Below are 23285 nucleotides of genomic sequence, written 5' to 3'. Positions count from 1 at the left end.
ACCAAAATATAAAATATGTGGAGATGGCTAACCAAATGTAATAGCGATAATGCAAATAAAAGGCAGCAGTTTCTTATTTGTGTTGTGAAAATATCTGCAAAGTTTGATATGATCTCTATGAACTACTGAAACGTTGTATTATCCTGCAAAAATATTAAGCAATGCTGATGGTAGTAATGGTAAATAAAATAAATGGTAAATGTTGTAAAGTGTACTCCGCTTAAAATGTGATATTTTGTTTTATATAAATGTCATCAAACGGGTTTGTTTGAGAATGTTGTGAGTAGGAAATGTAAATCATGTAATTTAGTACAAAATATAACAAAAGGACTTCCTTTCACAATGACTGGAACCTTAGTTTGTAGTTAAAATGCAATTTGTAAATGTTGTGGCTGCTATGCTATGCTTTGTTGTCACCATAAATAAAGCAATTGCACAAAAACACACATCTAGAGAGCTTTTGATTGGAGAAACAGTACATTGGCTAAGTAGGAGGAGATGGTAAAATCCGTTGTAAATCTGCCATGCAGTAAAGATTGTTATCGTTGTCGAAAGAAGCATCTGTGTTTTTTATTGCACCATGACCACGTGTTAGTAAAAGTTCGTGGGGTGGGAGGCTTGGGGGTTAGAGAAGGGCTATTTAACCATGTCCAAGGACTGCAAATTGATTCTCATAGCATTTTTTGTTTGAAAAAATGAAGGTGTAAGCACAGTAGAAGGTCCTTTAGTGCTTTAGCCTAAAAGTGTTTGAATACCAAATTAACTTTGCAATGAAACTTAGGAACCTTTGGTTGCAAAGATAGTAAATTAGCAAAACAAAAAGGGCAGAGCTGCGGAAAAAGGTAGAATGCTTTGTAGGTGTGCGAAGCTATAAAGACTGCTTTCGTCCTTCTAAGAAGCATGTCTGCGTTTTGATGAACCAAAGACAGTTGTCTCTGAAAGGTATCAATAGGAAAACACATGGTGGGGGGCTGGTGGGCATGTAGGAGGTAACGAGGGGAGTGGAGTTAGGGGATTTTCTGTTTTAACGATGTGTGCTGAATACGTTGTGTGCACTGCATTAATGTGCTATTTTTTAGGGGGTTTAAAAGTTGCTGTTGGTGTTGTCGAACTAAGTTAAGTTGCTTGCATACAGCTCTTTTTTTTAATGGAGGGCAAGGAATTGCTAAGTGTATATATGTACCTACTGGTTACCGTTTTAAATAATGTTAAACATATTGGCCCTAGAACACCAAGTATTTTTTTCAGGTTTGTTAACAGATACACGCAGGAAACATAACATGGTTAAGGCACAGCATGCACCAAACGCTACATATCTTTCACAAACGGTGCTGTATGGCCAATATGTTTACATTACTTGCAACAGTCACCAGTAGGTAGATATATAAACTTACAAGTATCCCCCACGCTAAAAAAGTATCGAAATAACATACAGTATTCCTCAGAACACATGCATCTTCCAGCGTTCTTTACACCCCCCCAAAAAAAATAAACCAAAATGTAATAAACGCAAAGTATTTAGCACAACATGTGCAGTCACTGCAATATATTTAACACATAAAGTCCTTTAAGCGCTATATTTAAATGTAAAACTACTAGTTATGGTAATGTCGTCCTTCTGCCTTTTTTTGTCAAAATATCTAGTATAAATAAAGTATGTCCCTATTTACACAACACAAAGCAACCGACCATCCGTTTCAAACAAAACAACAGAATTCATTCGGGATAAAACAGCCAAGCACTTTCAACGGGAGAGCTGCATAAAAAGCACACCGTTTTTTTACTGCCAACTTCTCCATTACAGTCTTTTTAAGACATTCGCAGAATCGTCTACAATGAAACACAAAATAAAACCAGTTTTAGCCAAGAAACGGAAAACACTTCGTAAAACAAAGCACAATTCCTTTTTGAGAGAAACACACGGTCCGTCCCAAACAGGAAAACAAAAGCCCTGCCGTCCAAATTAAAAGCAATTTAAGCCAAGGAACACACAAAAATTGAAAAATAAAGCACAATCCTTTGGAAGAAAAGAACACGGTCCATTCCAAACGGGGAAAATAGCCCTTCCATCAGAATTAAAAGCAGATTTAGCCAAGGAACAGAAAACAATTCGTAAAATAAAGCACAATTCCTTCAAAAGAGAACAAGAGAGAAGCACGCAACACACGCAGCAATACAGAGTAGGAAACCTTTGAAATTGCATAGGAAAGGCTCCATGTGAATGTAAAATGTTTTTTTTTTAACGTAATGCGTGCGAGCCAGGAAGCCTTGGCTGAGATGCAACCACTTTGTGAGGCTCAGCAGGAGCAAGTGGGAGGAGGGAGTGGGAGAGGGGAGTGATATAGATCAAAGTGCTTTCCTGTTGTCAGTGGCCGCAGGCTTCCAAATGGTGAGCGTGTGCCCGTCGCACATGCACTGTGTCTGATCCGCTTTTTCTGAGCATTTCTGAAGTGCCTACATAAGTCCTCGCTTCGCGCTAGGGGAGACGAGACCTAAAAATGATAATGTGTTCAAAAGGTCTTAAAACATCTCACCCTTGGTACTACAAACTAATACGACTCGAGGTTGTAAACAGTTATAGTTACCCAGGGATGAATAGCTTGACTAATTTAATATAGACAAATCATGTTAAGGGCCGAATATCTAAAATAAAATCTACTTGATTTGGGTTACCGAGTTTTTTTAATTTGTAGGTAAATGATGTGCATTCACTTCTCAAAGCATACAATGCTTAAATTCCGCCGGTCGCTATATAAGTAATTGAAACTCAGTCGATAAGCTCACTGAATACATACTTCCCTGGGGAATCTTAATTCTGGAAGTAGTTTCTAGGCATCAGTTGTTTCAGGTCAATTAAAATTATACACTTCGAGTTAGGCCTGACAGGCCTAATGACATGTTATTTGTTATGCTTGCTATCTCATTATTGGTCCTGAAAATCAACAGAAAAACAATGTTTGACGAGAATTCACTCTTGACCTAAACAATAATTATACATTTTCTAAAACAAATATAGGTTGTTTAAATCGATTAAGGCTTAAGAGTGAAAAAGTAGATGCATATAAAAATAGTAAAACTTTTGCTCTATGGTTAAAGAAATTAGCAAGGTTAACAATCTTTCATTATGATTTACAACACTGCTTGCGAATTAAAAATTTGCAACCAAATTGTGTTCTTGTAAGATGTGATGTAATGTAACTTTATCTGAAAGCAAATATTTGTTCTTCTGCATGTAGTGTTATGAAGTTAACATTTGGTTTATTGCTAATAATAGTAAATGTCTGGATTAAAAAGAAAGGGCACCAAGTTCATCCAGGGTGTGAGTATTGTACTTTTGATATACAAGTATGAGTCATGTACTTTTTCTTTTTTTGTCCAGGCTGATTGCATTTCCAAGTCAAATTTATTAGATTGATATTTTACATTTCTCGCTTGAAACATATGAGGAAGCCTTTTTAAATATTGTTAAATCCTCTTTCTGTAAACATTTGCTTTTGTTTACGGATTTTCGTTTTTAAAATTGAGTTTACTTCAGTGTCAGTAGAGCGATAATTTGTAAAAATAAATAATGAAATGACATGGTTATGTAAATAAATTGTAATGATTAATAGATTATTGTATAATGACATGTAAAAGGATTTTTAAGATGTAGTGTTTCTGTGTAATCACTGTCAAATAAATAAATAGTATGATTCGTCACATCCACTGTCTATTTCAGGTTGCAACGATGTTCGGCGCTAACCAAATATCCAAAGCCCAGTTCCTTGACAAAGCCCGTCAGGCTCGTGAGGAAAGGAAAGGGCAGAAGGAAAAGGAAAGGTCAGCTATCCAGATCCAAGCCCTCATCAGAAGGTTTCTGTGTCGGTGCCAACTGCAGCGAGAGATTAGGTTAGTACAATGTTATTATAGAGCAATTTGCCTCTTGCACAGACATTGCAATGTATAAAAGTGGCAAATCTTGATGACACACGACATGGAAATAATTCCCACATAGGACCAAAACTAAGGACATCATACTTCCAACCACACACCCTTCATGTAAGCAAACGCTTCAACGCCCCAAATATGGGTAGTATGCGCTATATAAGTGTTGCTATACAATATGATGAACAGCATTCATTTGTTAAGTTATTTATAGAGACCGCTTTAGTTATTTGCGGCAACTCTTGTACAAAAACAGAAAATATTATATAGAGAGGGCCTTTGGATCCTCCCCTTTCAGCAATTGGTTGCCCACACCAAAGTCTTGGGACGGTCAGCCATGATGTATGGTATTGTGTGGATATTTACTTTATATTGCCTTGGATTACTGCTGATGAAAGCCCAGCCCCCTTGCCGCTGGTCATACACACTCATGGATCCTTTACTTTGCTTGTCAGACTATGTGGGGTAGCTGGCTGCCAGCAGCATAGGGGCCTTACTCGTTATGCAAATCTGGTTATGTATGTATAGGCCATCTTGGAACAGTATTACTGTTTCAGGGTGGCCACCAGGTTTAACACTGATGCTGAATGTGGTGGCCACCTTGGAATGGTATTACCATTCCAAGATGAATCACACATTCAGGAGTAGTGATGTAGCAAAAAATCATGGCCACCTTGAAGGGTTCCCAGCTCTACCTGCACAATCCCCTCTTCCCGCCTTCTAATACTGGTGAGTGCATATCTTGGGGAGGGAGAGAGACAGACACTACACAAGGTAATGAGCCTATCTAATTTGTCAGCTGTCAGCAATACAGGGAGACACATAACCTGGACTTGCTGCACATCCTTCCTTCAGATTTCCTGGAGGATCAGCAACTGTAACTTTTCATGTCATGAATAACTAAAGACCTACTCTTCTGCTGCTTCTTTTAACTCTCCTGCCGCATGCCATTTAGGTTTGTTTGTGCTCCTTACTGCTTCATTCTGTTGCAACATGTTCCCTGGTGTTTATTCACCCTTCTACACACAATCTTGTGCTCCCCCACTTGCATTCTGTGGTCCTCCGTCCTCCTACCTCGTTCCATCTATGCTCCTTTACCATCTGAACTTGCATAATTGTGCTAATTCCTGACATTGTGGGCATTCTTGGAACGATGATGCCAAATTTTGCATGGTGCTTGCATTGGCATAATAGTAGTTCTATATACCTTCTGGGTATTACTGGCACAGTGGTGCCTAGACCTGCCGTAACAATTGTATTAGCTTAAATTGGTCATTCTAGTCATTTTTAACTTCACTACTGCTGTCTGAGACGTCATTCTGTAGGGCTAGTACAACCCCAATGCATACTCCCACGCACTCCTCTGTTCATGCTCTCACCCATTCATCCAGCCGCCATATACTTACAGAAACATTTGTTCATACACTCACCAATTTATCCAGCCACTCATCTGTACATCCATTCATCCACGTCATTCACCTACTAGTTATCCATGCACTGAGTTACCCGCGCATTCATTCATCATTCATGCATTGACTTATCCGGCCAACCATCGACATATTCTCACATTTGCTCACCTATCCACATACATTTGCAAATCATTGAAGCAGTTTAATTTCTAAAATAGCCAGACCTATTGGATTTGCATTACTTGTTAGGGTGTGGCCTTTTAAAAATCTAAAATATTAAAATACACGTTTCGAGTTCAAATGACCTTTGGTGCAGACTTGCACATCATTTAGTTTGTGGGTAGTGCGCATGTTGAATCTCAAGCTCTGCATGTTTTGTGGGTGAATGGGCAGTGTAGGATAGGTCTCTCCTTTTGTGCAAAGGACAGTGTTAAAAATATTAAATCATAACCTGAAAGTTTACCTGGTGTTAGGGATCGAATTTGCTTTGTCGTTGAAATCAATTATTGTGCTGGTCTAATTAGTAGTGTGATATTTCCTTTTTTACTGTCTTGGCTTAGTTTGTCGCTTTCCTTCTTGTAATCCAAGTGTAGAGAATAGCAATGATGCTGTTGCTACTGCTCGGAAATTACATTATGTACAATACGTTCCAAAGTGTATTTTAAATAGATTTCCTATGTGTTTTTGTTTCTGATGTCTCTTGTTCTGTTAACATATCAATTTGATCTTTTTAATTTGGTATTCCAAATCGCATTAAGGACCCTATTCAAAAAGAGTTTGCACGGGCAAACCCAATAAATACAAATTGATTTTGGAGCGCAGAGTACAGGCACGTCCATTTAATCTGACATCTTAGTATCAAAAGTAAAATGCTGTAGAGGGGCCATTGTAAGTGGTGGCCTTCCAATTTCCTTGAACTGAAACAAACCTGTAAATGTGCGCCTCTTTACAAACATTTTGAAGTTTGTCTTCTACCCTGTTAACACACACTAGACCAATCGTGCTGCTGTCCAGTTTGGGGCAAAGAGGATTCACCTCTGTATTTTTTTGTGGAGTGCAGTGGAAGGTGTTTCTTCATAGGAGGAAAACATATGTAGAAAAATTATAAATGTGTAAAATTTGCATGTGTAGATTGTGACAAGTCAGATCACTCCTGGAAATCTGTGACAGTTATAAGTTTAACGTTTGCCAGAAGAGCTTTGTGGAGCAGGACCTTGAAAGGTATTTTGATCTGAGTTTGCATGACTTCAATCAATCAATCAATCAATCAATCAGAAACATTTGTAGAACGCGCTACTCACCCGTGAGGGTCTCAAGGCACTGAAGGGAGGGGGGAGCCGCTACTGCTCGAATAACCAGGTCTTGAGGTGTTTCCTGAAGGTGAGATGGTCCTGGGTCAGTCGTAGGTGTGCGGGGAGGGAGTTCCATGTCTTCGCTGCCAGGTAGGAGAACGATCTTCCTCTGGTGGTGGTTCTGTCACCATGTTGCTGTATCTGGCTTTCTTATAATGTTCAACTCATTTAAATCCACTGTCTATTAATTAATACTTGCTGCAGTGCACTGTGGTAAGGAAATCAGTTGATGGGTAATATCTTGGTTTGTCGAATAGGATAGAAGCTTTTAGAACAGTGTCAGCTTAATACATTTTAACAATAGTGAAAAAAGCATCTGGGTTCCCAGAAATGCTTTGCTTTTCTATGTCACTTGCATGAAGGTCACACCTCTGAGGAAAGAACTGGAAACGTTTAGGGAAGCTGTTCACTTGCAACACATTTATAAACCTACCAAAAACCGTATGAAGCATGGGTTGTTCCTAATATCTTAAACTGTTGTAGAGTGTTTGATAATTCTGTGGCTCTAAACAGATGAAATGTTAAGCAGAGAACCTGCGGCTGAAAGGAGAAAGTAGAGGCAGAGGTTCTTCTCATTTGTTTTTGAATTACATCTTGACTTTCTTATGAGTTATTGGATGTAAAGTTCAAGAAGAATCTTTAACTGCAGTTGGATGTGGATGTAATGGAAACCATCAGGGCGCTATACTACCACAATTAGGGTGGTTAAAGTGCCTACCTCTTTAGATTGGCTTTGAGAACTTTCTGCAGTAGCCAGCTGGCTATCAACGGTTATTGGCATCAACAGGTGCACCCCTCTTGCATCACAGTGCGCTCTCCGGAGATGTTTAAATATACAGAAGTGCTACCTTGTGATTTGTTCCTTATTTGTATTGTGCTTTCCCTTTAATTCTTCTTGTATACCTTTAACCATGGCTTCTGCCATGCAGTTAGATGTGATTCCACTTGGAATCAGAATCCTTGTCATTATGCTGCTGGACTGGGAAGGAGCAGTACTGTGCCTCATCAAATAAACCTTTTCAACTGTTATTTGGATTTCCTACTTTTATTTTACTAAGGGTCTTACACTGGTGACGAGGATGGGATTCGTACTCACGTGTGCAAAGCACAATGGATTAGCATTCCATCTGTCAACAGTGAGGAGTGACACCATCAATTGCTGTGCAGAGCTTCGCTTCAACGGGGAAGAGTGACTCCTCTGGAACCTGTGCTTCAACGGGGAAGAGTGACGCCACTGGAACCTGTGAGGATAGTCTCTTCAGCTCCACGTCTACAACTCTTGTGCTGATGACGCTGGATCTGGTGAACATAGTCTCTCCGGCTACGCATCTCCCACTCCTGTGCTGACGCCAGAGATGCCTTTGTAGTGTGTTGTTTCTTCCAGCCTGCAAGTAATTTGTCACTACGCTTGATCACGCAACGTGGCATGATTACATAATCACGTTGCGTGACCGCCATTTTAAGACAAAGATTCTTTTTCTTCAGTTTAACGTCGATGCGCACGACTGCGCATTTAATTACCTTTCTTCTTCTCTGGATGTCAGCGTGAAGACTACTACTGAGCATTACGTCGATGCCTACGACTGCGCATATATTTTATTTTTAACATCTGTTTCGAAGGACAATTACAGTACAGTAAGAGTGCCATCATATACCTCTTAGCCATAAGTTTATGTTAAATTGTTCATGCGCATAGGTACTGTAAATATTGTCACAATATGGATAATTCTTGAGCACATAACGCTGATGTGCACAGGGTGCACCACAATTTTGCTTTTATTATATATTTTTCTTTTATCTTATAGACATCTCATTTAAGGTTTAAGGTTGCATTTTATAGTGTTGTGTTTAGCATAACATAATTTTAAAGTTTTATACCACCTACCTTCAGTCATGCAATTTGAACCTCCCACAAAGTTTCTCCAATCTAAAGGTCATCCTCCCATCCCCTGGTCTAGGTGAAAAGAGGAATTCTTAACTTACATGAACGCTATCGATGGGGATAGAATGGGCAATGAAAGAAAAAAATATATTACTGCATTGTTTAGGGTCTGAGGGTCAAGCTGTTTTTAGTAGCCTACCTATTGTCCAAGGAGAGTTTGATACCTTTGATGAAGCGCTTTTACGTATGGAGACTAGATTCATACCCACTACTAGTAGAGCTCTTAATAGATATACATTTTATACACGTTAACAAAGGGAGTCAGCATCGTTTGATGATTTTTTGACAGCTCTTTGATCCCTTGTGATTTCATGTAATTGTGGTGTCATAGCGGATGAAAGGATCAGAGACCAAATAATTGTTAATGTCAGAAATAAAAAGACTCCAGAACAATTGTGGGTTTTAGGTAACCCTAATTTACATGACACAAAAGCTAATCCTAAGGCATTTGAGCAACCTGAAAAATGCATGAAGACGATTGAGGATGTGAATTCTAAAGGTGATAAAAGCAACAAAAATACTGATGAAGTTTGTGTTATGAGGAATTCTAACAAAGCCCCTTTTAAGGAGAAAAGTATGGACATAGGAAAAAGTAGTGACAAGAATAGTGACAAAAATATAATTTGTTACAGGTGTGGCAGCTCCACCCATGTTTCCTCTTTTACATTTTGTCCAGCTGTAGGAAAATAATTTATCAAATGTGGTAGATTTGGAAATATTGCCAGAGCATGTAGAGATGAAAGGAGAAGGACAATTAACAGAGGGAAAAGTTTCCCCACAAGGAATAGTGAAGTTTCTTGTGTGACATGTAGTCAATTTCCGAAAGAAGATTGCTCTACTGAGAAAGGTATTGTGGTGTCTGTTTTGAATGTTTGCACTCTCGAAGGAGAGGTTTTGAACTCACCCGAATGTGTTGTCCATTTCTTGAGCAAAGATCTTGAGCAAAGATCTTGAGCGCATGGCAGATTCGGGGTCTCCATGGTCAATTGTTACAGAAACGTCTCTTAATGAGAAGTTTTCTGATACTATGTCTACAAATAATTTATGCCCATCAGATATTATTGCCCAACGTTTTGACGGCTCGGCCATTGATACAATAGGTTATACTGCTTCTTATACTTAATCCCCATAGCAAGGAACCTGTTATGGTGATTGAGGACAACATTTGTGTCAATCCTGTGGAAAAAGAATTTCCTGAGGTTTTTTCTGATAGCCTTGGGAAACTTAAAGGGTTTACGCATCAGATAAAGCTCAAGCAAGGAGCATCTTCAGTCAAAAAGGAACGCAGAAATGTTCCCATAAACATAAGGGAGGAATTAGGGAAAAACTTGAAAGAAATGTTAGATGGTGGGATCATTGAAGAGGTAGAATCATCGGAATGGGTTTCTCCGATCGTTTTAGCATGCAAACCTGATAATTCATTGAGGTTGTGCATTGTTCTTTGAGCATTAAATGCCAACATCCTAGTTGACTGTCATCCTTTGCCCAATATCAATGAGGTAGTAAGTATGCTCCGAGGGGCTACAATTTTTTCCTCTCTTTACCTCCGATTGGCATATCATCAAATAGAATTGGCTGAGGAATCACGTCACTTGATGGCGTTCATTACCTCCACTGGTTTATTTCAATTCAAAAGAATGCCTTTTGGGTTAGCGTCAGCTGTCTCTGTTTTGCAGAGATCCATGTGCCATCTTTTTAAAGATATGCAGTCATGTGGAAAGTGTTTTCAAGATGATATTCTCATTTTTTCTCCGGATAAGAAAGCACTTGGTGAACATCTCAAGAAAGTGTGCAGTATTTTGAAAGAATGAGGTTTGACTCTTAAGAAATATAAGTTCAAGTTGTATCAAGATTCTGTTGAGTATTTAGGTCATATCCTATCCAAAGAAGGTGACAGGCTGGCCTTCTAAAACAGCAATATATCAGCCGAGCTGTTTCCATTTTGGAAACTTTCTGGCGATTTGGTTGTGGAAGGGAATCTTGTTTTCAGACTTGGAAAATGCATGCCCCGGTGTCTCTTCGTGATCATATTTTATCCATAAGTCACAAGAGTCATTTGAGAATGTCCTCTATGAAAAGTTTAATCCGATCCATTTTGTTGTGACCTGGGTTGGACAGGTACGTGGACAGAATTGTGAGAGAGTGTCCTGAATGTGTGAACAGGTAAAAAATGCTTAAATGTGATCCGGCTCCCCGTATTCCTATTAAATGGCCAGACTATCCATGGCAAAAGGTGGGTTTTAATATAGCTGGCCCTTTTAATTTTTTGCCTCACGATTGCAGATTTGTTTTAGTGATGGTCGATTATCACTCTAAATGGCTGGAAGTAAAGCTTGTCCCGCCTGCCAATTCTGATATTGTCATTAGGTTTCTCAAAGAAGTATTTTCCCGTGAGGGTTATCCTGAAGTCCTCATCACGCATAATGCTATTCGAATGAGGTCTCATGAGATGACTGATTTTCTTAATTTCTTTAACATTCGCCATGTCACAACAGCATTGTATGACCCACAAGGAAATGGTCAAGTAGAGAGATAAAACAGAGTCCTCGAGCAGGATAATTTATGGGCACAACATTTTGGGATCTTAGTGGAAAGAGAAGTTGTGGCTCTATCGCATAACTCCACAATCCACAACTGAAATGTCTCCTCTCCGATTGCTTAAAGGGAGAGAACCTGTTTCCAAGTTGTGCACATGGTGGTTTAGTACAATTATAAAAAATAAGAGCCCTTTGGTTAATAAAGAAAATGTTGCACACAAAGTTGAGGTTAAGCAACAAAAATGCAAACAATATCATGACTTTCAAATGAGAGTGAAAGAACCCAACCCCACTTATGATTGGTGAGTGGTCCATATATCTCTTCAGTGAAATATATATCGGAGGGGTGCACCTGAGCATGCATCCCCTTGTAGTGAGTGGGTCAGGATACGCAAATTGGGTATTTTGCATATCGGAGGAGTGCACCTGAGCATGCATCCCCTTGTAGTGAGTGGGTCAATATACGCAAATCGGGTATTTTGCTTAAAGGTGAAATGCAATTTGTCAGACCCATCAAAATTGTGAAAGTCAATCGTAACAGTGGTGTAACACAAGATGGAAACGTTTAGAATGTTAAGAGTATCTAAATGTACTAATGTTTTTTCATGAAAGTCTAGGTTAATAGTGTTATTTATATTGCTATTGTTTTATTAATTTTCTAAGGGGAGAAATGTGTTACATTGTGATTTGTTCCTTATTTGTATTGTGCTTTCCCTTTAATTCTTCCTGTATACCTTTAACATTGGCCCCTGCCATGCAGTTGGATGTGATTCACTTGGAATCAGAATCCTTGTCATTATGCTGCTGGACAGGGTCTGAGCAGTACTGTGCCTCATTAAATAAACTTTTTCAACTGTTATTTGGATTACTTACTTTTATTTTACTAAGGATCTTACAAGAAGTCAGTTCATTGTTATGCATTTCCGTCTGAAGGGAAAAAGTTCTTCGTTTTGGCGGGGTCAGTATGTCCGGCATAAGACCGCCTTCCCGCTGCCTCTGCCTGCTGTGGTCTGACTTCGGAGTCTCAGATTGCCTGATATTAAAGGTTAGAGTGCAAGGGGTGTAGATGGATCAGGCTCACTCCCCAACCCTACTCATTGTGTGTGTCAGAGAATTTGTCTTTGAAGGAGTATGTGACAGCAGTAAAGTAAAGGAATCTGAAACACCCAATATGCCCTATTTCTATCCAAAGTATTTGCTCTATCTTCTCTCATGTTGCTTTTATCACTGCAAAAGCTGTAACTGGGTTATGTGTTTGTGTGTAGAGAGCAGCAACAGGAGGGTTGGAAGTAGGTGGACCATTAATTTCTGCAACACGCTTACCACCTGATAAAACATTGCTAGATCTCACATGGCCTACTAAAGATCATGTAACTGCCGGTTTTGGCACATCTAAGGAATACCTACGTCCTGCCTGACGACCTTCCAAGCTATACTCAGTAGGTTTCCCTAGTAGGTCTAAGAGAGAGTACACTCTGTTAAAGCCAGAATCTGATGGGTACAGCATTTGCTGAGATTGTTTTTATTGTTTTTATTTTACATTCAGTAGATTGTCTAAAATGCTTCTGTTTGGGCTCCAATACTTTTATTGATAATATCTTACTGACAAAAAAATTGTCCATAAATGCATTGCCAAAGAAATATACTTTCTATAGAATTGCATCTAAACTGTGGCACAGTGGTGTTGTTAACTTTTAATTTAATTTTTTCCATTTTGTATTTTCTTAGAAAAGAAGTTGATGACTTTTTTGAGGTTGGAGACTCTGCAGTTATCAAAAGAAATGCAGTTCCTGTTTTTAAAATTGCCCGGAAGTTGCTGTTTATATTTAATGTTAAACAAGACAAATTGGTAAGACAAGCATGGTGTGCAAGCTAACCTACAGATGGGGACTGGCAACCTGTGTTACTCTTTACAGCAGTATTGTTCCCTCTACACTCAAGGGGATGGTGGCAGGGGGCTATATTGAACCAACCCAACATCATGACATTTGTTTTGAGAGGTCCCCCTTAACTATGTTTGACATTTCTAACTGACATGGACGTTTTACCTGTTGCTTGCCACCAGGGTTTCACAGCCTGCTGTATCTTCATCTGGTCCATATATCTCTTCAGTGAAATATATATTGGAGGGGTGCACCTGAGCATGCATCCCCTTGTAGTGAAGCTTAAAGAAGTAGTAGGCTCTGAAGCAGTAGCACAGAGTAATCTACATCCAACTGAGCAGTCATTTGCAGTGGGTTCCTTCCACATGCTGATTCAAGAACAGGGTATCATCTGCCTCTGTTTCATCTAAGACATAATAATTCCTCGACACCCCAAATCTTCAAACATTTCCGGGGAAGTTTTCTGCTCTGGAAATGTATTCTCTCAGCTTCCATGCAGTGATCCATACGAAGGCACATTCACACTTTTGCAGAGTGCAGACAGTTTAAACCTTTAATTCTACTTTATGAGTCATCTCAAAGGTAATTGTCAAGGGATAAACTGTAGTAATCCTACCTAAAACCACCCCTTACCCTTCACCCACACATCACATGTGACCTCAGTGAAACATAATTATGGTGTGCTTAGATTCTGATGTGGAAGTAATGTTCTGAAGTTAAAGTTTCTGGTCAATGTAAGCATGATTTCACATCACTGGGATGAGTCTGTTAAATGTAATATTGTTACCTTAGTTTGCTAGTGGATGATGAGATATGTAAAATGTCACCCACATTGTTGTGACCTGAAAAGTTATTCATAATGTTGATTGCATGTGTGTGAGATTTTTTCTATGATATGGAAAAAAAGTACAAAATGTTATGTGAAAAAAGAAATACTGATGCCATTTAGGACCGTGAAATGATGTTTGGGCATCTCGTTAAGAAAAACTAAAAAGTGATGGGTAGAATGTGGGAATTTCACCCACTGGTAATTACTTTGGACTATATTCCAGTTTTTAGGTCTCACCTACGCAGCGTGCATGCGCTGCATAGTAGGACCTTTAGCCGTTGTTGTGCTCTTTTTGGAAGCACATAATCGTGCTTGCGGCGTCATCCACCTTGCGGGAGTGTGCAGGGGCGCGCCACAAGCACGGGTATGTGCTTCCAAAAAGAGCAGATTGCGCGCGCAACTAGTGGTGCAGCTCAAAGCAACGGATGAAGACGAAAGGATGAATTCTGAGTTATCCTTTGCAATTCTGCAGGACAGACGGGCAATATTTGCTATCAACAAAGTTTCAGGAGAATTTTACACTGAGAGAAGACTCGAGGCGGAGAAAGTTACAGATACTCTATCTGTCGTCATTGTTGTTTCTAACGAGGGGGCTCGACCCCTATCCTCCACAGCCACCCTTTTTTTTTATAATATGTTTATTGAAAATTGCATAGTCAAATACAGCAGTTACATATTACAATGGCATATGTATACTAGAAAAGTCGAGCTTTATAGGCTCTGCTGTAACACATTTCGGTAGGATATAGATTTTTTCTTTTGTAAATGACTAACAAACCAGACACACGTCAGTACATTTGCGAATCAAATCTTGTATACTGTAGCATTTTTGTTTTTTTTACACAAACCGGGTCATGTCAATGAACTAGCCTACATTGCAGAGAAAGTGCACTTTTTTGATGGTCAAATCTCGTAATTATACATTAGAAGTGGGCGAGTACATATCGTTTGTTCCATCAGGCTTAGGTCTTAGCAGAAGGCGGCGCGGTCTCAAGCATCTCTTGTCACATAACAATGCCAACGTGGCTTAATGCGGTGCTACAGCACCGCCTCCACCGGGGGAGACTACAACCCAGCGCTAATGAGCTATGTGTCGCTGACATCTGGTTCCAGTAGGAGGGACTCCGCCCTGCTCCGTGACCATTGTAAAAACGGCTCCCAAATGTCCCTTGGTCTCGAGCCAGTACACTCCCAGTTGCGTATGTCCATATGTTACATCTGCCAGCCAGTCTGCAAATTTAGGTCTAGCTCTACGCCCCCATTTCATAGCCACCTGACGTTTAGCGTACAATAATAGCAAGGCATGCAATTTTCGACTTTTAGGGTCAGTATTTGCCACCCACCCAAGGATGCCAAGAAGCGGGGAGGGATCATCAGTTCTATGCAGAATTTGGTTAATGGCAGCAAAAATATCTGACCAATATTCAAACAAATCTGGGCAGTTCCAGGCCACATGTATAAAGGAATCACCCTCCTCCCCACACTTCCAGCATTTGTCGTCTTCCCTGATACCCATGCGGTGTAGAGCTAGCGGGGTGCGGTAGAACCTGTGGAGAAATTTAAAATGTATTAATCTGAGTTTATAGTTTGGGGAAAGTTCCAACAGCCGCCTGCAACAGAACGACCACTGCTCATCAGTCAAGGGTGTTTCAAGTTCCCCATTCCACAATTGCATAGACTTCGGCACCACAATGGGGGATTGTTCCTGCATGGAGTTATATAACCGAGAGACCAGCTTCTTCCGGGATGCCCTCGCTAAGATGTTTTGGAGTGTGTGTAATTGTGGCGGTTCCTCTGGAAATTGGCCCCAAAGTGCTTTACATGCCGACTTGAGTTTGTGGTATGTGAACATGTCCCTAAAGGACAGGGGCTGGCCCTCCTCCGCAACTTGTAGATCACGGAACATGCCCTCTGGGTATATATCGATTCAGAAAAGGGGGTGGTGATGGACAGAGCATCTGAATTAAGCAGAACACTCATACCCAGTCAAAAGATCAGGGCTTGATCCATCACCGTTTTGGCCACCACAAGTGTGGAAGGGTATGCTCAGACATGAGTCCCTTGCTCACTGCACCATCAGGATTCAAGCAAGCCGGGCCGAAGACGGCTGCAATGCCAGAAACCGGTCCCCGGAAGCTTGTTTCCTTTCCAGTAAAGAATCGGCTTGGTAGTTTGGTCTGCCCTGTTCCCATGATGCACTGGGCCAGGGACAGACTAATTTGCATGTAGCCAGGTTCTGAACTGGGATGGTGCAGTGAGCTAAAAAACGGTGATGGATCAAGCCCTGATCTTTTGACTGAGTAGGAGTGTTCTGCTTAATTCAGATACTCTGTCCATCACCACCCCCTTTTCTGAATCGTTTTGGCCACCACAAGTGTGGAAGGGTATGCTCAGACATGAGTCCCTTGCTCACTGCACCATCAGGATTCAAGCAAGCCGGGCCGAAGATGGCTGCAATGCCAGAAACCGGTCCCCGGAAGCTTGTTTCCTTTCCAGTAAAGAATTGGCTTGGTAGTTTGGTCTGCCCTGTTCCCATGATGCACTGGGCCAGGGACAGACTAATTTGCATGTAGCCAGGTTCTGAACTGGGATGGTGCAGTGAGCTAAAAAACGGTGATGGATCAAGCCCTGATCCTTTGACTGAGTAGGAGTGTTCTGCTTAATTCAGATACTCTGTCCATCACCACCCCTTTTCTGAACCCCCTTTTCTGAATCGTTTTGGCCACCACAAGTGTGGAAGGGTATGCTCAGACATGAGTCCCTTGCTCACTGCACCATCAGGATTCAAGCAAGCCGGGCCGCAGACGCTGCAATGCCAGAAACCGGTCCCCGGCAGCTTGTTTCCTTTCCAGTAAAGAATTGGCTTGGTAGTTTGGTCTGCCCTGTTCCCATGATGCACTGGGCCAGGGACAGACTAATTTGCATGTAGCCAGGTTCTGAACTGGGATGGTGCAGTGAGCTAAAAAACGGTGATGGATCAAGCCCTGATCTTTTGACTGAGTAGGAGTGTTCTGCTTAATTCAGATACTCTGTCCATCACCACCCCCTTTTCTGAATCGTTTTGGCCACCACAAGTGTGGAAGGGTATGCTCAGACATGAGTCCCTTGCTCATTGCACCATCAGGATTCAAGCAAGCCGGGCCGAAGACGGCTGCAATGCCAGAAACCGGTCCCCGGAAGCTTGTTTCCTTTCCAGTAAAGAATTGGATTGGTAGTTTGGTCTGCCCTGTTCCCATGATGCACTGGGCCAGGGACAGACTAATTTGCATGTAGCCAGGTTCTGAACTGGGATGGTGCAGTGAGCTAAAAAACGGTGATGGATCAAGCCCTGATCTTTTGACTGAGTAGGAGTGTTCTGCTTAATTCAGATACTCTGTCCATCACCACCCCCTTTTCTGAATCATCTGGGTATATATCAGCAAATGTGCGCAGTGTAGATCCAGCAATGGATACAACGCCTCTGCCTTCTAAGCATGGGAGCATGGGGTTCTGCTTGAGGGGGATCGCAGGCGCGTACAAGAGGGGTAGAGCCGCACACTTTTGCAGCTCACGCCATGTCCAACGGAGCATGTTGGCTGAGTCATTGTCCTGTGTTGGCCTGGGAGTTTTGCAATATAAAGCCACCCCAAGAGGTAGCGGAGCCACTGAGTCTAGTTCCACCGCCACATGTGGTTGGTAAGGTGTGGGGTAGGCCCAGAAGTGAAGGTATTGGGCCTGTGCGCATAGCGCATACAGCTGCATGTCTGGAGCTCCCATACCACCCTGTCGCAGCGGCAGCGTTAACAATGCCCATGAGATCCTGGCCTGACTCCCTGCCCACACCAGTGATAGGAGATGAGAGCGCAAACAGGTGAAGAAGTGCTGCGTCAGTGGGATGGGTATGTTTGCAAACAGATAAAGGAATTTGGGCAGTACGATCATTTTTGCTAATGCAATTCTACCAGCCAGAGATAGGGGGAGTTTCGTCCATATTGCCACTTTACTTTCGAGCCAGGTCACAGCCCTTCCAAAATTTAATGTCCAAAGATCCTGAAGATTACGGCTAATCCAGATTCCAAGGTACTTAACTTCATTTGCTTCCCATCGCAAAGGGAAATCTGAGTGTACTTCAGGAGTATTGTGAGTTAGGGGAAACATTACTGACTTTGACCAATTTATAGATACACCCGATAGCCCTCCAAATTTAACAAATTCTCTCAGCAATGGATTCAGATTCTCGGCTGGGTTAAGCACATACAGGGTGACGTCATCTGCATATAGTGATATTAGCAGGCTCCGGGTGCTGAAGCCTATACCTCTCGCGGTAGATGTTGTCTGATTCTGGCCGCTAATGTCTCCATGGCAATTGCAAATAAAAGAGGGGACAACGGGCATCCCTGTCTAGTGCCTCTTGAGATTGGGAAAGGGTCCGATATCATGCCATTCACTCTCACCCTAGCCTTTGGAGATGTGTAGAGCAATCAAATCTGATAAATGAACAGTGGGCTAAATCCCATACGCTCAAGAATAATAAAGAGATACGGCCATTCAAGAGAATCGAATGCTTTTGTGGCATCTAAAAATATCACTGCCGCTTGCACATCCGGATGCAGATAGTGCAAGACCGAAAACACAGTTCTCAGGTTGTGTGAGGTTGCTCGGCCAGGTATGAAGCCAGATTGGTCTGGGAGGGCCACCATTGGGAGTAAAGGTTGCAATCGATCGGCTATTATTTTCGCATATATTTTTACATCAACATTTATTAGTGACAAGGGCCTGTAGGAATCCAGGCACTGACTGTCCTTGTCCGGCTTCAGCAATGTTATAATCAGGGCTTCCCTCATAGATTCAGGCAGTATTCCCACCTCTAGTGCCTCAGCAAAAACAGTGTGTAGCCGTGGGGCCAGTTCTTTCACATAGGTTTTATAAAATGCCGCTGTAAGACCATCGGGACCCGGAGCTTTAATGGTTTGCGCGATGTCTTCAACTGTTACCGGCTGGTCCATGTATTTGCGATGTGTATTATTGAACCACACTAGTGCTATGGACTCTAAGTATGACTCGAGAGCGTCTTGTGGTATACCGTGTGTGGACTCGTATAGATGTGAGTAGTATGTAGCGAAAGCCTGCAGTATCTCACTTTGTCCTGCGAGAGTGTTCCCAGCTGCATTCATAAGTGTGTGCACATGTGTAGGCGGTGAGGAAGCATTTATCATTTTGGGCAGTGTCCGACTGGGCCTGTCTCCTTCCCCATATCTCCTAGCTTCAGCCTGCTTGCCCAGGAATTTTAGTTCGCGCTCAGCCTCCTCAGAGAAGTCCAGTAGTTTAGCTTTTATTTGTGCGGCTATGTCTGGAGTTGGATTAGCTTTTATTTGTGCGGCTATGTCTGGAGTTGGATCAGCGCAGAACGACTGTTCAAGTGTTTTAAGCTCACTCTGTATCCCAGCTATGGTGTCTCTGATTGCCTTTAACACCCCTGCCCGTCGCGCAATACATTGCCCCCCTATAACCACCTTAAATGCGTCCCATAAGAGTGAGTCCGTGGTAACGGATCCTTCATTGTTAGTGAAATAGTCAGCAATGTCTTTCCTTATCTCTTCGGTGAAAGCTACATCCTGGAGCGCATGAGGTGGGAGCCGCCAGGTGAAAGCTCTAGTGGGGGCCCCCGGAATTTCTAGCTCAAGAAGACAGGGGGTGTGATCAGACAGTGAGCGACCCAATATCCCAACACCCACCGTCCATGTGGCCACATCTTGCGACACCAGCCAGAAGTCCAGTCTGGACCAGGCGGCGTGTTGAGCAGAAGTACAAGTGCTCACTTTGGTTTGCGCGTTCCGGGATCGCCATATATCGATAAGTGAGCCTTTGCTAATGATATCATTCAGTGCCTGCCGGGCATGCAGATGTAGTGATCCTCCACAGCCACCCTTAATGTAATTTTCACGGACACAGCGCCATCTGGTGATCAGATTGTCACCACCCAGTTCACACAGGCAGAGAAACAGCACCTCGATGACGTCTCCGTTGTCCTGATCACCACCTTGTCTGGTGGCTGTGTGCTGTTCCTCGCTGCCATCATATTTGTGGCCGCCACCTGTAAGAGGAGGCCGCGCTGTTTCAAGCAGAGCCCCAATGAGCCGACCGGCACAGCGGGAGACGACCTGCTGAAGAACTCCTCAACTTCTGAGGCCAACAGTTGCACAGATGCCGAAACGCAGTCAGACTCCTGCCAGTTGTCCCTCAGCACAGAGTCTGAGAGCTGCAGGGACATGTCCCATTCCGAAGACGGCAGCAAGGCCAAAACATTCCTCCTTTTTCGCTTCTATAACTCTTTCCCCTCTCCTGTCCAACCTCTCTCCTTCCCTCCCCCACTAATACAACAGGTTAGAAGTTAGATTGGTAATAAGAAAAAAAACTCGACTTCCTTGCACACATGAACAGTCATTACTAGACTAAGTTCACGCTCTCTCAGTTCACAGTCTCTTAATTTGAAATTGAGAGCCATTGCAGCGCTTTGAAACCTGCTTATTATAAAAACCGGCACTATAAAAGCCTCTGGATATAGAAATAAACTTGACCAGGACTGGCAGCATCTCAAGCTGTGGACGAGCCCTCAACTCACTTACCTGAGGCTTGCAGCAACCAGGAGGGGGAACTGGTGGCGACGAGGCTACTCTGGCTTCTTAAGAAGTGTGTGGGTCACGTGACCGCACTGAGGCAACACTTCATGGCTACAGGGAAGCCGTGGTTGCTTCACTTTGGGGTGTCCTTAGGGTACAGCCCCCGTTTGTTGCAACCAAGAGTTATAAGCTTTAGCGGGTGTTCATTGGTTTAGGAAGGCTTGAAGATGAGGCTGCGGATAGCACTTGAAATTTGGCCAACCGTAGAAATGCATGAGAAATGCTCTTTCCCAAGGTTGCTTTAGGTGCTATAATCTATCTACTTAGTGTGCGTTGTCATGTAGAGGCCAGGCGGAGGAGCCCCCTGCAGTCCCCGCCATCTTCTATCTTTCTTTTGCATCAGGTTTATCAACATTTCGGCACGTTAAGGATAACTATCAATTTGTTACCTCTTCTTGAATGTTGCAGAGAACAATCAACACGACTTTGGGCCTATTTACTGGCTCTACAACTCCTTGTTGAATGCAGAACTGTGTTAGGAATCAACATAAAAAATATGAAGCATTGGTGAACACTTCAACTACGCACAGCAAGTAATTGATAAACCATAATTTCACGAGGACGTAAAGATAAAACAACATATGTGTACAAACCAAAGGAAGTTAACCACAAAATGTGATTATAATTGTAAAATATGAAATCAAATTAAAAAAAATATGAAATGTAGTGAAGGTTTATAAAGCTGAAATTACATCAGGCCCATCTATTATGTTTAATCCCTGATTGACTACCAGTGCCGGGTCCATTTGCCTGTTTGAGATGTGATATGGTCTGGTATACAATTAGGCGTGTGTCGTGCTCCAGTCCACAGGGCTTTACGTACCCCGTTTCTCATGTTCTCTTTCTCCTTTCTTTAACCTATGCACTCTCTTTACATTTGCCCCTTTTCCTCCCCCTCTCAGTTTCCCTTCCCTTGCCCCCGCTCCCTTGTCCTGCTAACTCTCTGCCTTTCCCCATCCTTGAATTTTTCTCTTTAACTCCCTTGTGCCTTTTCTTCCTGTCACTCTGACCCTCTTCCTCCTCTCTCATCTTTTCTGCCATATATATCTCCCTCTCTCACATCTCCTTCTTTCTTGCTGTCTGCCCCTCCCGCCCCTCTCTATTGCTCTCCCTCACGCTCGCTCCCTTTCTATATATCCATCTCCTTACTCCATCCATTTCTAGCTCATTCTCATTTTCTCTCAATCTCACACTGTTTTCCACTCCACTTTTTCTCTGTCTCATCCTCCTTTATTTCTCTCACCATGTGTCTCCTCTCCCCTTCCCATTTTCTCCATCTCTTTGTTTCTATCTCTCTCACTCTCATCCTCTATTGGATTCTCTCCTCTCTCTTTCTCGCTCTGTCTGTCTCTCTCTCTCTCTCTCTCTCTCTCTTTCTCTGTCTCTCTCTCAATCTTTGTTCCCAGCTGCAAGTAAATAGGTGGCTAGCGATCTCCGGTTATGGCACATTTTGGCACACTTAGCATGACAGAAACTACTCCCATTCGGTCTATATTTTGCAGATATTCGTTCCTATATAAATTCATTCATGATTCAAGAGCATTTCGACATGAAGATATGCTAAATATACACAGAGTATTAGCAATCCGTACAATGTTTTAATCTGCACAAATTTAAATAAACAGGGGAGAGTAGTTGGCCTAACAGATAGGGCGGTTGACCTCAAATCTGGGTTTGTCTCGGCAAGGATGCTCAAGATCCTGTGATTCTAAGCAAATCACTCAATCTCCCCGTGCCTAACCAAAACAAGCATTGGCATAGCCAATATGTCTCGCCTTTGGGATCTTATAAGTGTTTAGCCATGCAACAGTTAATGTTGTTGCAGTAAGGATATTGTGCTGCATAACTAAATGCGTATAAGGTCCCAAAGGCAAGACCTATTGGCTATGCCAATGCTTGTTTCCTCAGGTGCCGCTACAGACAAGGACCAACTGTATGAAAATCAGTCCTGTTTGGTATAGTCCAACTGAAGCTGCGAGGCTGTTGCCCCTTTACAAGGGAAAGCAAGCATCCCTAGGAATGTTTAGTCCTTGTAGGCCTCAGCAGTGAGGTGGAACGTGAGTACTAAAGCGCAGCAAGCAGAGGCCCACATCTGGGCATACACATCACAAGTAATGTCTCCCTGAACATGTAATTGCTACTTGTTGGAATTAATGCCCGCACTGCTCATTTTATTATTTTTTTTAAAATGTATTCATTTTGTTTTTCTCTGTTAGAGGCGCTAAACGTGCCAGGTATGTTCAGAGGTGGGTACCATAGACAGCTGTATCATAGGACTCTATGTGCACTGCACTAATGAGGTCGAAAAGGAAGCCAAAACCAGTCTGAGAAGACTTCTGTTTACGTTCAGAGTGGACATGGCCCTGCACATCAGAGTTGAATATCATTAGTCCCTCCCTACATTGGTACAATGACATTTTGTTAAAAACATGGATTGGGATGCGGCTCAGAGTAATGATTTATGCCTGAGATTAAGACAAATATTACACACAACACATTTTTATTTTTCTCACTGAGAACATTATTTCAGGCATCAGACACTTAGAAGAAAGATCACCACCCTCAATGACACTGACTTGGGCACAGTATTGAGCATTCCTGCCGCGCTATTCTACTGTACCATTTACTGCCTTTTGTTCAGCAGGGTAGAACATTTCAGACCTTTGTTCTTCGAGCACAGCGCTTCTGTTTTCCACCCAATTTATTAAAACTTCATAGCAGACATGTTGTTGTATATTTGTCCCAGTAGC

The 23285-nt window shown here is 42.2% G+C and overlaps 1 protein-coding gene across 3 annotated transcripts in view; it reads left to right on the top strand.

The window, feature by feature from the left end:
- UBE3B (ubiquitin protein ligase E3B) overlaps window positions 1–23285 on the top strand; it is a 554003-nt gene that overhangs the window by 151063 nt on the left and 379655 nt on the right. For all 3 annotated transcript variants that reach the window (XM_078667365.1, XM_078667367.1, XM_078667366.1), the window contains 2 exons: window positions 3719–3888; window positions 12893–13013. In XM_078667365.1, the coding sequence (XP_078523491.1) occupies window positions 3728–3888; window positions 12893–13013 (282 nt within the window). In that variant the 5' untranslated portion in view covers window positions 3719–3727. The remainder of the gene's footprint in view (window positions 1–3718; window positions 3889–12892; window positions 13014–23285) is intronic.

Source organism: Lissotriton helveticus, chromosome 11 (genome assembly GCF_964261635.1).
Source record: "Lissotriton helveticus chromosome 11, aLisHel1.1, whole genome shotgun sequence".
NCBI lineage: Eukaryota > Metazoa > Chordata > Amphibia > Caudata > Salamandridae > Lissotriton > Lissotriton helveticus.
The sequence above is the reverse complement of the archived record's forward strand: the minus strand, read 5'-3'. Positions and strand labels throughout refer to the sequence as shown.